This window comes from Oryx dammah, unplaced genomic scaffold (genome assembly GCF_014754425.2).
Source record: "Oryx dammah isolate SB20612 unplaced genomic scaffold, SCBI_Odam_1.1 HiC_scaffold_21, whole genome shotgun sequence".
Lineage (NCBI taxonomy): Eukaryota > Metazoa > Chordata > Mammalia > Artiodactyla > Bovidae > Oryx > Oryx dammah.
Window position 1 is genome coordinate 75663631 of NW_024070205.1, and position 14172 is coordinate 75677802.

Below are 14172 nucleotides of genomic sequence, written 5' to 3' on the forward strand. Positions count from 1 at the left end.
GCCCACCCCAGCGCCTGCTCTGCCTGCACCCCACGGCTGGGCAGACACCCCCCACCCCAGCGCCTGCTCCACCTGCACCCCACGGCCAGGTGGACCGCCCCCACCCCAGCGCCTGCTCCACCTGCAACCCCCACCCCAGCGCCTGCTCCTCCTGCACCCCACGGCTGGGCGGACCACCCCCACCCCAGCGCCTGCCCCACTGCTCCCAGCCATCGGCCCTAAGCTGGCCAGGAGTTGGCGGGGGTTCCCTGTCCTCTCACTCTGGTCCCAGCCTGGGCTAACCTAGGCTGCAGGGCCCCAGGGGGCTTCCAGCCAGGTGCAAGTCAGCCCTGACTTGGCAGAGGAGCATGCAAGCTGGGGTGCCAAGGGCCCCGGGACCTGCCGCGGCCACCATGTGGTGCTCTCCCCGTTCTGTCCCCACCAGGGCAGCCTCCTCGTGCAGGGCCCCTGGGAGGTCATCTTGTCCATCCTCCAGCCTCCATGGGGCCCACCTCACAGCAGGAACAAGAGAAGTCCACTAGTGACTGAGGACCCCGGAGGGGAGCCTGGCGTGTCCTGCAGGGCTCTGTCCCGGGGTCCACTTCACCTGCCCTTGGAGAAGAAGAGCTGGTTGCCTTAGGGGAGCTCCGAGGACTTGGAAGTCAACCCTGACGTCCTGGCGCTAAACCTGCTCCCTGTTTTACCTCCTTGGAGAATCTCAACCCCAGGATGTCACAACTGAAGGGCCTTAGAGGTGACCTCCTGCGACTCCCTGTGGTCAGGATTCATCTCTGGGGGTCAGCTTTCCCCTCTTCCTGAAGGCACATCTCAGCCCCAGTCCATTTCTCAGAAATGGAAGAATATGTACTGGGAGCTGGTATGGACTGGTAGGGGACTGTCCACTAGCCCTCACCCAACCCTGCCCAGGGGCACTCACGTTGATCAGAGCCATAATCCAGAAGGCATAGGACACACGGGTCCCTGCCCCGTCCTGCGAGGGCATCCCAGGCAGCGTCCGGTTGGACCAAGGCTGGGCCTCAGGGTGCTGGCGGCCCAGGACCCTGGAGGCATGGAACAGATGGCTGCCAGAGGTGGCATTGGCTGTGCTATTGGCAGGCAAGCAGTTGGCCTCAGACAGGAAAGGGTCGGCGATGAGAGGGCTCAGCAGTGCACCAAAGCCCACAAAGAAATGGAGAACCTGGGGGGGAGGAGAATTGGGGGTGGTGAAGGCATGGCTCAGGCTTTGCATGACCCCACCGTGTATCCCATCTGGGGAGCCCCTGCCTGGAAGCAGCAGAGGGTGGGAGGCAGAAGGGGTGAGGAGTGAAGCCCCTGTCCCCACCTTCCTGCCTGAGATAATTTGGTGACAGTGGCCAACCCCTCCCTCACTCCCTTCTTTCCCAAAGCTTAACCCTCAGCTGGGACTATCCCCATGCTAGAATCGACCAGGTAACACCCCAAAGGGAAGAAGGGTTGATACAGGGAAGGGCTGGACTAGAGTCCTGGGCAAGAGCGGGGAGAAGGATGGAAGAAGAAACACAGGAGACGAGAGAACAGTAAGTCCTTCCATCACGCCCCTTCCCAGTTTACAAAGAGCCTTTTCTCATTAGCACTTAGATTCCTGTGACTCTCTGCGCACACTGGTCATCACCCTGTTTTAGAGATGAAGACACCCAAGTCCGGAGATAACAGCCAGTATGGCCCAGCTGGAAGTGGTCACTCTGAACTTGACCCTGCTGCTCTTTCCAGGTCACCATCCTGGCCGTGAGGAAGGGACACCCGGCCCGGGCAGGGGGCTGAGGAAGCTCCTTTGAGCCCCGCCCCGCCCCAGCCCCAGGCCTGCCGGGGGCTCACCTGGAGGAAGACGGCCGAGTCTTTCTGGTAGATCCTCACCAGCTGCATGTTGGCCACGGTGTCGATGCAGCCCATGGCCAGGCCGGCCAGCGCCATGACGGAGGCCAGCACCTCCACGTCCCGGCAGAAGGGGATGGTGGCGAACACCAGGGAGATGGCCAGGGAGGAGGTGAAGAGGGCCCACAGCGACTGGGCCAGGCTGCAGGGTGGGGGGCGAGGTCAGTGGACGGGGCTGCAGCCCTTCGCATGAGGACCCGCCCAGCCCCATCTACTCATCTACTCGCTGGGTCGGCCCCTCTGGTCCGAGGGTAAAGGGAGCTGTGGCGCTCTGTCACTTATTAGCTATAGGTTGTGGGCAAGACGTCTGAGTCTCCTCCAGTGACAGTCTCTGCCGCACAGGGTGGTTGTGAGAACTATGTAAGGGATGTTTCACAAAGCATAACTGCTATTATTGGACTTATAAAAGTGATCTTGTATCATTTACTTTAAACTGTTTGCTGATAAACAAGTATGATGTGAAGATACCTCCATCCCTCCCAGGGAAGGTGTGGGGTGAATCGGTTCTGAGTGTCTCCGGGGAGCTGTGCCACATATGCGAGGCTGGAGGTGGGCCTGGGAGGGTGGCCAGGCCCCCCCCCCGACACACACACAGGTGTAGGGCACACCGGGCCCTCTGCAGGCGCCAGGCCCAAGCTGCCCAAACCAAGCCCTCAGCCCAGGTATCTGGGTAATCTGGTGACCCTTCTGCGTGCCTGGCAAGTGTCCAGAAGCGAGGCCCTCAGCCTTCCTCACGGAGCGGTGTCTGGGTGGAGAGCTTTCCCTAGAGGAGCCCAGAGCAGCTGCTGAGTGAGCACTGCATGGAAGCCTATGGCTTTGTCACGGTCTTTCGGGTACACCTGCCCCGCAACCAGACTCTTGAGAAAGGAAGGGAGCCTCTTGTTTTCTGAGGCCAGTCTGAAAGGCTAAGGTGGGGGCAGGGGGCAAGGACAGTGGGCAGAAGAAGGTTCTGGAAGGGAGGGCTTGTAGAGGAGGCACCTCAGATTATGAGAAGTTGGAGAGCCCTAGAAACCTCCATCTGACTCTCCAGACCTGGAGGGTCGAGGGGGTTGGTGAGAGTCAGTATTTACACGTCAAGACCTGCATTTCCAGCTCACTGACAAGTGAGAGGCCCCAAGAGACCCCTCAGACTGTCTTTTCCTAGGAGTTCTTGCCTCTGACCCTTTTGGCGCTCAGCTTTTCATCTCGTTCCATCTTTGATTAAATCCATTATCAGAAGGGCTCTGCTGATAGTAGCGGATCGTTATTTCCTTGTTTTCTTGTTTGCACGCTGGTCTACCCATCGTGACCACTGCCAACTCCCAGCTCAGAGCTGTGTGTGAGAAGGCAGGGGAGACTTAGCCGCCAGAAGCGGAGTAAGAGGGGGTCGTGCTGCGGGGAGGCCTATTCGGGTCCCCACCGCAGCCCCCGTCCTGCTCCGCCCACACCCCTGGCCTCCGGCACAGACAGCCGGCCTGCCCCCCGAGCTTCACGTGTCTCTGCTTCCTGCTCCCCGGTGGGTCGTCTCCTGGCACTGGCACCGAGAAGATGGCCACACCTCACACCGACAGGCCTCTCAGACGGCTCTCTCCCCTTCCTTTCCCTGCACAAGATTGTCTGGGCAGCCTCCGGGGTGGCCTGACTTCAGGGGTAGCAGAGGGTTCCCGTCTCCTCCTCAAGGTCTCCCCTCTGAGCTACTCCATGGACTGGCATTGCAACTTCCTCACTCACCACTTTCTGGTAAAGCACCGATGCTCCAAGTACAAAAAGGTGAAGTAGTACCCTAAAGGATTACTCCTAAAGCTCTCCGGAAAAACACTATCATTCCTGTCTTGAAAAACCTGGATGAGAGTGGTTAAGTAGCCAGTAGTACAGTCCTGGGGGCACCTGACCTGGGCTCAGTGAGCTGAGAGGGGCAGGAGTGTGGGAAGGTGTGGGGAAAGAAGGGAGCACTAACGTTAGGTGGGCATGAGAACAAGGACACTTGTTCACAACGTCCAGGACACTTGGTGCACACGACGGCAACTGGGCCTCGTGTAACTCACAGGTAACGGAGGCCAGAGAGGGATCAGACACGGCTAGGAGAAGGGCTAAGAAAGCAGTGGACAGATCCCAGACCGCCACCCAGGGCTGCTGACCTGTTCCCTACGCCATGCTGCTTTCCCATGGAGGAGTATGCACACACATGTGTGTGCATAGAAAGGCAGGTGCTGGGCCACAGACCCCGCCAGGCTGAGGAGAGCGTGAGGCCAGGTTCTGCAGAGCCTTGGACTTAGGAGGCGCAGCAAACGGCTGAAGTCGCTAGAACCGAGTGGACTCTCTGCTCGTGTTCCGGGAGCTCTAACTGCTTCCCAATAACGCTGGCTCCATCGCAAGCTTCCTAAGGAAACTGCTGCCTTCTGCTCTTTGCGGGACCCATGGCTGGACTGTGCCTGGACCCCATCCCTGAGGCGTTTGATCTAGGGTTGCTAAATAATGCCAGTGAGATGGGAATGCTTGAGGAAGGCCTGTCTTATCACCCCACGCAGCACGGCCTGGACAAAGGGATCAGAGACGGTTAGCAGGCTGATGGTATGGCGGTGACACAGAGAAGGAGACAGAGGTGACAAGATAAAGAGTCTAGTGGGCCAGGTGGCCAGAAGGTGCGGAGTGAAACAGCAAGCGGCTCGGGAGACAGGGTTGGGGCTCAGAAGGGCTGGGGGCCAGTGGGCAGCCCTGCCAGGCCTCTCCTCTCTCCAGCGGGCACCCTCTCGATTTGCTGTTCTAGAGAGGGACACTCAGTTTCCAGAGGGGGGCCTTTTGTTCCCAGGCCCAGGGACAGACAGGAGAAAGGGATGGAAAGAGAACTCGAGGAAAGGAAAGGCTGGAGGCAGGCTGGACTGGGAAGTCCCTTCTGCTAACCCCGGGCCAAGCCGGGCCAGCTCCTGCCAACCTCAGGCCGTGGTTTGGGCTTGCAGCCTGCCAGCTGGGTTCCTGGGGTACCCTGGGGTGGGGTGGGGTGGGGGCAGCCAGGGGTGAAGACCAGTTCCCAGGAAATGGGGACAGCTGCAACTCAACGAACATTGGGTTTGCTGCTTACCCTCCCCAGCTGTTTTGGTGGGGCTGTGCCCAGTCATTTAAAAAAATCACCCTGAACAAATTTCTTTAGGATGGTAATGTTGTTATCAAGAAAAAAGAAGTTCTAGAGACATCCTAGAGCCAGACTGAGATACACTAATTGGCCTGGTCACAATGATTTGGTCAAGGGTCCCTTCCAAGAATGTGGGTAATTGAAAATTACAGAATTACAATGTCATTCCCTGGTGGCTCAGACAGTAAAGAATCTGCCTGCAATGCATGATACCTAAGTTTGATCCCTCAAGAAGGGAGTGGCAACCCACTCCAGGATTCTTGCCTGAAGAATTCCATGGATAGTGGAGCCTGGCGGGCTACAGTCCATGGGGTTGCAAAGAGTAAGACACGACTGAGCGACCAACACTTTGCACTTTTCTTCAAGGTCACTGCTGCTTTGGCAGCACGGATGTGTTTGTAATCAGAAGACTGGTCCTAGGCCCACCTTTGCCAGTTCCCAGGGGGTGGCTCGGGGCAAGGCATTTACACTTAGCCCTTCTGAGCCTCAGTTTCTCTGCTGTACATCGAGGATGGTGAGCGCTGCCTTGCAAGGCTCCTGTGCGGAGGGAGTGAGATGTCCACCTGTCCCCCTCTGCTTAGCTGTCCGCCTCCCTCGCTCAGCCATCTGCAGCTCACCTGCAGGTCCCAGGCTGCCCCAGGGGGACACACTGGCCCGCTCAGCATTCAGGGTTAGAGGCCTGGAGCCAGCTCTTGCCTGACCCCCGGCCCCAGGCCTGGTTCTCGCTGCCAAGCCCTCTGGGGCGATCCTGTGAGGCTGGCCAGGAAACTGCCAGAGTGGCACCAAGGACCGAAGAGCCCTACCCTCATTTTACACATCGGGAGGCGGGCCCAGACAAGAGACAGGTGTGAGACAGGCCCCGTGGGGACCCAGCTTCTGACCGCAACCTGGGAGAAGGCCAGTGTGGTATAACCGCCTGTCCCTCCCTGGTTGGGGTTCTGAAGCCAGTGCAGGCTGGTGGAAAGAAGGGCCCCGGTCCCCCAGGACAGTCTGGGGAGCCCTTCGTCAGGAAGCCGGGGAAATGTCCGAGTTACTTATTAACGGCCCCACACAGGAGGTGCAGACGGGGGCGGGAGCAGTCTGGCCCTCTCCGCGGGCAGTGCTGAGCTGCCGCCCACCTTGGCCACGTGACCTTGAGCACGGCTGACTGCCCAGCCCGGGGCTCGGCCTTGCCCAGAGGGCACCTGTGACCCCCCACACGCCTGTGCTGGCCTTTCTGGTTCTGTGATAAGAGGCGGGGCTGCCTGGCTCCAAAACAGGGGAAGGGCTTGAACAGGCAGATGTCAGCCAGGGTCCCACCCAAGACTGCCCGGGTGTGGGGAAGAATGCGGCCTCATTCACCTCACAGTTCTACCACAAGAGAGTCCCTCTGTCCACCTTGGACAAGCTCCTCCCTGAAGGGCAAGGGGTAGGAGGCAGACCCAGGAGGTGTCAGAGGCATCCAGACCTTCTCCACCCCACAGGGGCAAGGGTGGGCTGCAGACTCTGGTCCAGCCTGGGAGAAAGGGGAGGGCTGACACCCAGAAGGAGGGGCAAGGGAAAGCCCTCCAGCGGGGTCACCCCCACACTCACACCCCAGCCTGTTCGATACCCTCTGCTAAGGCTGAGGGGACCCTGAAGGAGGAACAAGGGAGCCTGACTTGGGAGGGATCTCAGCCAAAGGCGGCTGGCCCATTAGACCCAGATCAGGGCAGCACCCTCGCATGACGACGTCCCCTGGCCCGGCGGGTGCTGGGCCCACACGGAGTGCTCCCTGCACACCGGTTAAACTTGTAGCCCTGTCTGCCTGGAACACCTCTCCCCACATCCTTTGCTTGCACAGCTCTCACCTGCAGTCAGGTGTCAGCACAGAGAGGTCTTCCTCACAGAGCTAAAGTAACCCCAACTCTGTAACTCCACACCCTTACCTCGCTTTATTTCCTTCATCTCACTAAAATCGTCCTCCAGAATGTAAGCGCCTTAGGAGCAGGGACTGTGTCATATTCACCCTGGAACCAGGGTCTGGCTCAAGAGATATTTGTTAAATTACTGAGTTAAAGGCTAGGATGGGTTTTGAGATTTTTTTAATTAAAAAAAAATGAGATATAATTTACATGCCATAAACTATCTATTCAAAGCACAAAATTAAGTGTTTTTTCAAAAATTTATTCAGAGTTATGAACTCATCACCATGATATATGAGCATTTATATCACCCCCAAAAGAAACCCTTCACCGATTAGCAGTCACTCCCCGTTCCTCTCTGCACGAACCCTTAGCCCTAAGAAACTACTCATTTACTTTCTGTCTCTAGAGATTTTCCCAACTCTGGACTTTTCATGAAAATGGCACCATAAGAGTGTGTGGTCTCCTGTGACGGGCCTCTTTCACTTAGCATAACGTTGTCAAAGATCACCCATTTATAGGATGAGTCAGGACTTCATGCCTTTGTATGATGGAATCATATTCCATTGTGTGGACAGACCACATTTTGTTTGTCCATTCATCTGCGGATAAACATTTGGCTGTTAGGAACAGCTGCTATGATGCTATATAATGCTGCTATGAACACTCATGTACCAGTTTTCGTGTGGACATGTTTTCAGTTCTTTGAAGAATATACATAGGAGTGAAACTGTTGGGCCAGATGCTGTCTCCCGTGGAGACAGATTTTTAAAGCCCAGGTCTGCTGCACGCTGGAAGGCAGACAAGCTGCTGGCGGGAGAGGAGGAGGCTTTCTAGATGGGAGACCAACCCGGGCTTGGCTCAGAGAAGGGAACTGGCTTTCGCACTGTGTTCCCAAGACCACCTCTGAGCCACCAGGGAAGCCCAGATCCCCTGGAGAAGGAAATGGTAACCCACTCCAGTATTCTTGCCTGGAGAATCCCATGGACAGAGAAGCTTGGTAGGCTACAGTCCATGGGGTCACAAAGAGTCGGACACGACTGAGCAACTTCACTTTCACTTTCACTTTCCCAAGACCACAGGGAGCCAGCATCCTGGGGAAGTAGGTCAGAGAGTGGCCTGGGAAAATGTCCACGGAGACCGGGTTCCATACAGTGGGCAGGGGAGAGTCAGAGGTGGGTCTTGGGAAGGTGGGACTTGTAAGAAATTGAGGGATAAAAAGAAAGGTAGAGAAAAAGATAGTTGATAGAGCAAAGAGAAGACGAACTCAAGCCTTCAATTAAGAGCACACACGCAGAGGAGACACCCAGGCAAGGATGGGGAAAGGTTGGGGAAGCTCTGAAAGTCATTTATCTGCCCTGATATCTTTGAGATCAAGGGGTCTCCCAAACTGCCCAGGGTTGTAAGACAGGTCCCCGTGAAACCAGGAACAAAACCCCAACCTTTTGTCTAAATACCCACCTCTTCTTCCTGTCTGACAAAGCACATATCTACACACCCTGCCAGCTAGGTGGCTCTGGTTTTTTTTCTGAAAAGTTTCCTGCTCTTGATAAGATTTTTCTAAGGAAGGTCATGTCCAGCTTCTTCTAGCCCTAAACATACCCTTCTCCCCTCTCGGCCTACATGTAGTGCCTCCTTGTCAGAAGAGAGGGAGAGCTGGTCCCCCCCTCCCCCAGAAGAGGGCTCCTGCCCTCCAGAGCACGTCCCCGTGGAGGCAACCAGAAAGCCAATTCAGCCCTACTCCAGGATTGGGCAGGACCCGAGCAGGAGCCCCGAGAAAGGGCGCTGCTCTGACTGTCCCCTCCCTGGCGTGTGCCATCCCACACTTTCCCCGCTCCCTCGCAACAGCTGGCCCTCCCGTCCCAGTTTGTTAAACCAACCCCCCGCTGCAGAACTAGCAGCGCACTTGCAGTAATCACTTAAGCTGAAAAGCACTAGCAGCGGTGGTATTAGCATTTTAGCTGCGGTGGGGGGGGGGAGCTAAGGAGTCCAGGCTGAGAGGCCGATTTCAGGCTGGCAGAGGTTCTGTTTGCTTTGAGGATGGAGGATTGTGATGAGCTGTCCAGCTCTAGGTAGGTGATGACTCCTGTCTGCGCACAGGCCACTCCTGTGACTTCTCTCTACTTCCACTGACATCTACTTTGCTCTTAACCAAGGGATAGGATTTAGGACATGTCTTGCCATGGGAGGACTGAGGTTCACAATTTAAACATGAATCACAGGTGGGACACACTCCCCCTGCCCTACCTGACCCCCACCCCTCACATCCCAGCAGGAGGCCCCAGAAGCCCACAGTGTCCTCCCCGGGAGTGTCTGCTTAAGAATCCTCAGCCCATGAGCATGGACCGTATGCCTCTGCCTGGAGAGTATACGGTATAACTTGTACCCTGCAGAGCTGAAGCTGACTACTATGAGTCAGCTTGCTTTTTTATGAAAAAGCAAGAGGCATTTCCAAATTATCTGGTTCTAGACACAAATGTGTGGGTTCATATCCTGGCCAGCTTAATAGCTCTGTGAACTGGGGCAAGTTTCTTGTGATTTGGCCTCCTTCCACACAAAATGGAGATAATAGACCTTATCTACTGGATTGCCATGAAGGTTAAATGAGTTGATACAAGAACGTTACTAAGAAAGAAGTACAGGCTTGTGTGCTCAGCCATGTCTGACTCTTTGAGACCCTGTTAGGCTCCTCTGTCCAAGGAATATTCCTGGCAAAATACTGGACTGGATTGCCATTTTCTTCTCCAGGGGATCTTCCCAACCCAGGTATCGAACCTGTGTCTCCTGCATGCCATCACTGGCAGGTGGATTCTTGACCACTGCACAACCTCAGAAGCCCAAGTAAGAACAGTGCTTGGCATGCCCTAAATGCTCAAAAAAGCAAGCTATTATTGCTACTATGATTATTCTCCTTTTCCCTGAGCCAGTTTCCTGTGCTAAGACCCTTCCCACTGCCTGTTTAGAGCCCCTCATTGAGTAAGGAGCCCTGAGGAAGGTCCTGAGTAGGTAAGGAAGAGCTGGCCCAGCTGGGTGTGTATCTTTGCTGTTCTCACAAATCCTGGCATGCCAACCTGCCGTTTAGAATTACCCTCATTCCCTTTCCTGTTCTTTGCCCTACACAGGTTTCTAAAAAGTTCCAGGTAAGGGAGCTTTTGTAAGTCAAAATACTTAAAAACAAAACCAGAAAAATACCCTGAATAATTTCTAAAGAAACCTGTAGGCAGAATCAGAAAGAATCTTGAGCTTTTTCTTAAGATTTTCTGAGTTCTCCACGCATCTACTCTTGTACAAAACCCACAGAAATACTAGTGTCCATAAGGACACTTGCTTCTTAAGAGGAGACTTCTTTGGTTTACAAGACGATTTTGGCCGTGGGGATAATCACTCGTGAATTGATCATGCTTGGTCAGCTGGGCGGCGTAAAGTGGGATCTCCATGCGTGGACACTGTGCTCCTCTCCATCAGCTCTAGGGGACCCGCCTCACAGGCACTTCTAGCAGTGAGCGGAAGGGCAGAGCTTCGGCCCAGAATCCCACCCCCACATCCCCCCAGAGGCTTCCACTGTGGCTTAGTTCCCAGGCTTCTGCTCGTCTGAGGCCATGCAGTCCAGGAAACCACCCAGCCAGAAGCCAGGACTAGGGACGCCTCCAGCAGCCTCTGGCTCGCAAGTCATCCAGCCCCTGCTTTGAGTCTCCTCTCCCTGGTGCCCCAGGAGAGTGGATCCTGCCGCCTTTCCAAAGGGCTGCATGGAGGTGGCCCTGTCAAATTCAAGCCTGGAGAATGAGGCTCTGCAATGGTAGGCAAAGGGGAGCCTCTGGGGGCCATGCCAGACAGAGCCCAGAGCCCTGCCCTGGGGCAGACCCCGGGCAGGAGTAACATGGGGTGGGAGAAGCAGACGGAGACCCCAGGCCAGAGGTCTGGGGATGGAGGGTCACCTCACTAAGCTATGGGTGGGTCACCCTGCACCTCCCCTTGGGTGAACTCAGCGCTAAGGTCCTGCTTGTCTCAGAGGCGGAAGGGTGCTGCCTGCAGGGGTCAATGCAGGAACCCTGGCGCCCCCAGGAGCAGGACCACACAGGACCCACCAGCCTGTGGTCACCAGGGAAGGGACACCCTTTGTTGGCTGCTCTGGAGCTGAGGATCTGAGTGGAGCCCGCCCCAGGGCACTCTGTCCGGCTGCAGCCAGCCCTGGCACCGGGCACAGCCCCTGAGGTCCACTCCCTCTCCTGCCACCTCACTTCCAATTCCGCCCCCAGCGGCAGGGGCTACGGACAGACCTCAAACGGGTTGTGTCAGAAGCGACCCCGCAGCCTCTGGGAGCTCGCTGCCACTCTCCCTAGGGGGTTGGGGTGGGATAAGCAGGATGAGGGCTGGGTCTATGAGTAAGGGCAAATAAATAATCCGAAGTCACCTTCAGTCTCCGGAGAGAGTTTTGGGGAGAGAGCTGGGGAGGGGGTGGGTCGGGAGGCAGCCCTCCGGCTAAGGCAGGGCACTGCTGGCGGGGCGGGGAGGGGTGATCGCGGCCTTCCGGAGGCAGGGACGACCCCCGGCGCGAGCCCCGCGGGGGGCAGAACGAGGGCGACAGGGAGGGCCGGGGGCTGGCACTCACGTCCTCTTGAAGACGCCCCCGAGGGCGCTGCCCAGCAGGAGGCAGAGCTGCTGCGAGAAGAGGACCCAGGAGATCTCGGGCAGCGAGCTGCGCGTCTGGCAACGCAGGTCCAGCAGCGTCGGCCCCAGGAAGGCGATGCACATGCCGAAGCTGAAGAAGACGCTCCAGTAGGTGAGCGTGGGCTGCAGGTTGCGGCGGAGCAGCCCCGACACCCGGACGTCGCAGCCCATGGCCCCGGCCGGCGGGCTCGCGGCTACTGGTGCGGGCGCGCGCGGTGCCCGAGTGCCGCTTCGCCCGCCCGCCCGCCGGCGGGAGGGCCAGCCGGGCCGGGGAGCCCGGGGCCGGGGGTGGGGCGGGGGCGGGCGGGGAGGGGCCGCCCGGCGAGGGGCCCCGCCCTCGGGCCCAGGGAGCGCCCGGGGCGCCGCGCCTGCCGTGGGCACCGCGTCCGGGCCCGCGCTTTCCCCGCGTGGTGCCAGGCGCGGCTCTCGCCTCCTCACCACACCCAGGTTTCCACCCTCCCCCGGCTACGGGAGACCCTCCGGGCGCCACTTGTCACCCCACCCCGTCTTCCATCCAGCTCCGTGTCTTTCCAGTCTGCCTATCCGGCCCCCCAGGGTCGGAGGGCCCTGCACGCCCATTGGCGAACTGGGCAAACTGAGAGCCTGCGACGTCCACCCGGAGGCTGGGGAGCGGGGTCTTCCGGCGCTTCTCTGAGGCTGGAGCTGCTAGCCCCGCTCAGACAGCGTTCTGGGCTGTGCTTTCATGGTGAGGGGACCCCGAGCCCTCCCCGCTAAACTAGGGGCTTTGCTGATGGACTTCGGGCGTCCGGCAGCGCCCGGTGTCCCCCTGGAATAGAAGGCAAAATCGCCTGCATATGTTTTTTCTCGGCAGAGTATTCCTGGCTTTCACCCCAAAGATCTCTCTAAGCTCAGCAGAAGGGCCTGAGACACATCTCCTTGGTGCCCAGTCCAGGTGGGATGGAGGAACACGGAGGTGTTCTTCCGAACACATCTCTCTCCTTTCCTCCTTATTGAGAAGGGGGCGAGAGGAGGGTGGGAAGAACAGGGTAGTGACTTGGCGGAATTCTAAAATCGTCCTCGAGGGCAAGAAAAAAAGAGTTTTGGGGAAAATTGCTTTTTTTTTCTTCACTGGAAGAAGAGCTGGCTGGGGGGTGGAGTGGGAGGGTGTTAAACTCCAGACTGGGAGTCCTTCCAGGAGCCTGCAGTTGACACAGGCTGTTACTCCCCCCGGGGGCCACGTGGCTGTTGGGTCCTGTGTGGTGCTGCTCATGAGAGAGCCAGGCACCTGTCCTGCACTGACCTCTGGGGCAGAGCAGAAAGGCCCCTCAGGTCACGCTCTGGTAGTGGCAGGAGCCATGACGTCATGACCACTCGCCCCCCAAGGGGGACCAAGGCTGAAAGGGCTGAGGAGATAAGGGGGTGGGTGTCCCCATGATAGTTTGACGTGTGGTGGAGGCAACCAGCTTCTCTTGCACGTGCCTGTCCCCTCTCACTGGGGCACCCTAGCATCCGCTCCGTCCTCCCAGTTTGTGGGCACCGGGGTGGGGAGCCCCAGGGAAGTAGTGATTATGTTGGGCCTGCACAGTACTTGCAATTAAGTAAAATGTTATCCTCTGGGGAGGGGGGAGAAAAATAATTGAGTCCTCTCTGCCACTCTCAAAGAATTCCAGAAGCTCAGAGTTGGAAGGAGTTATCTTCAGTTGAGTCCTCTGTCCCCACCCCATCACTGCTGATAAACGCTCATCAGTACAGTGCTTGACTGATGCCTCTTAGTGACGGGGCCCTCACTTATCATGTCTGGGGGGCTGCTTCCAATTAGAATCAGCTCTGGTTGTAGGAAAGGTTTTATGCTGAACTGAAATGCTTCTCCCTGTGGCTCCCCACTGCCACCCACAGGACAAGTCTAATTGCTTTGTGCACGCTAGTCCTTCACACACAGAATGACCTCACCCCCACACTTGGCTTCTCCAGCCCAAATGCTTGAAATTCTTTCATAATTCTCTTAGATGGTACTTCCCAGTGATATCATCCTACTGGTTCAGCTCTTGACAGTGACTCTGCTACAGTGAGGAAGTCCACAGTGTCTGGAATGCTAGAAGCTTTCTATACTTGATCTGGGGGTTGGTTACACAGTTGTGAACATATAAATTTATACCCCACCTTGAATGCAGCACCCAGTCACCTTACAGTCAAATCTTTCTGCCTGCCTTCTTTCCTTCCTTACTTTCTTCCTTCCTTAGGTGTGAGGCCCTTGAGTGGAGACAAACAGGCAAGGAAACAAACAATGATGTACATTCTGTAATAGGAGGCTTTGAGAGCCTGGGGGAGGGGGCAGACAGTTCTGCCTGGGAAGGCTTCATGGAACAGGTGATTACTAAACTGGTTCTGGAAGGGCAAGCATGTGAAAAAGTTTTGCTTATGTGCTCTTTCTTCTCTTTCTCTGTCTCGTCTGTTTTCCAGCACCATCACATTGTCTACCTCCTGCAGGAAGCTTCTCAGAAAAATATCTATCTAGCTCCCAAGTCCCAGTAAGCCCCCTCCACTCCTTGTGCTCTGCAGTCTTTGTAATGTCAGCTGTTATATTTCACCACGTGGTAGCTTCCTGTTCCTGCCACCCTGCCTCTCCTGCGGCCAATTAAACGGTGCATTCTTAAGGACTAC

The 14172-nt window shown here is 56.8% G+C and overlaps 1 protein-coding gene across 2 annotated transcripts in view; it reads right to left on the bottom strand.

Moving 5' to 3' along the window:
• Positions 1-11755, bottom strand: part of MFSD4A (major facilitator superfamily domain containing 4A) — a 27965-nt gene extending 16210 nt beyond the window's left edge. For both annotated transcript variants that reach the window (XM_040262973.1, XM_040262972.1), the window contains exons 1-3: positions 11492-11755; positions 1834-2032; positions 917-1177 (exon numbers count right to left, since the gene is read on the bottom strand). In XM_040262973.1, coding sequence (XP_040118907.1) covers positions 917-1177; positions 1834-2032; positions 11492-11721 — 690 coding nt within the window. In that variant the 5' untranslated portion in view covers positions 11722-11755. The remainder of the gene's footprint in view (positions 1-916; positions 1178-1833; positions 2033-11491) is intronic.
• Positions 11756-14172: the final 2417 nt, after the last annotated feature.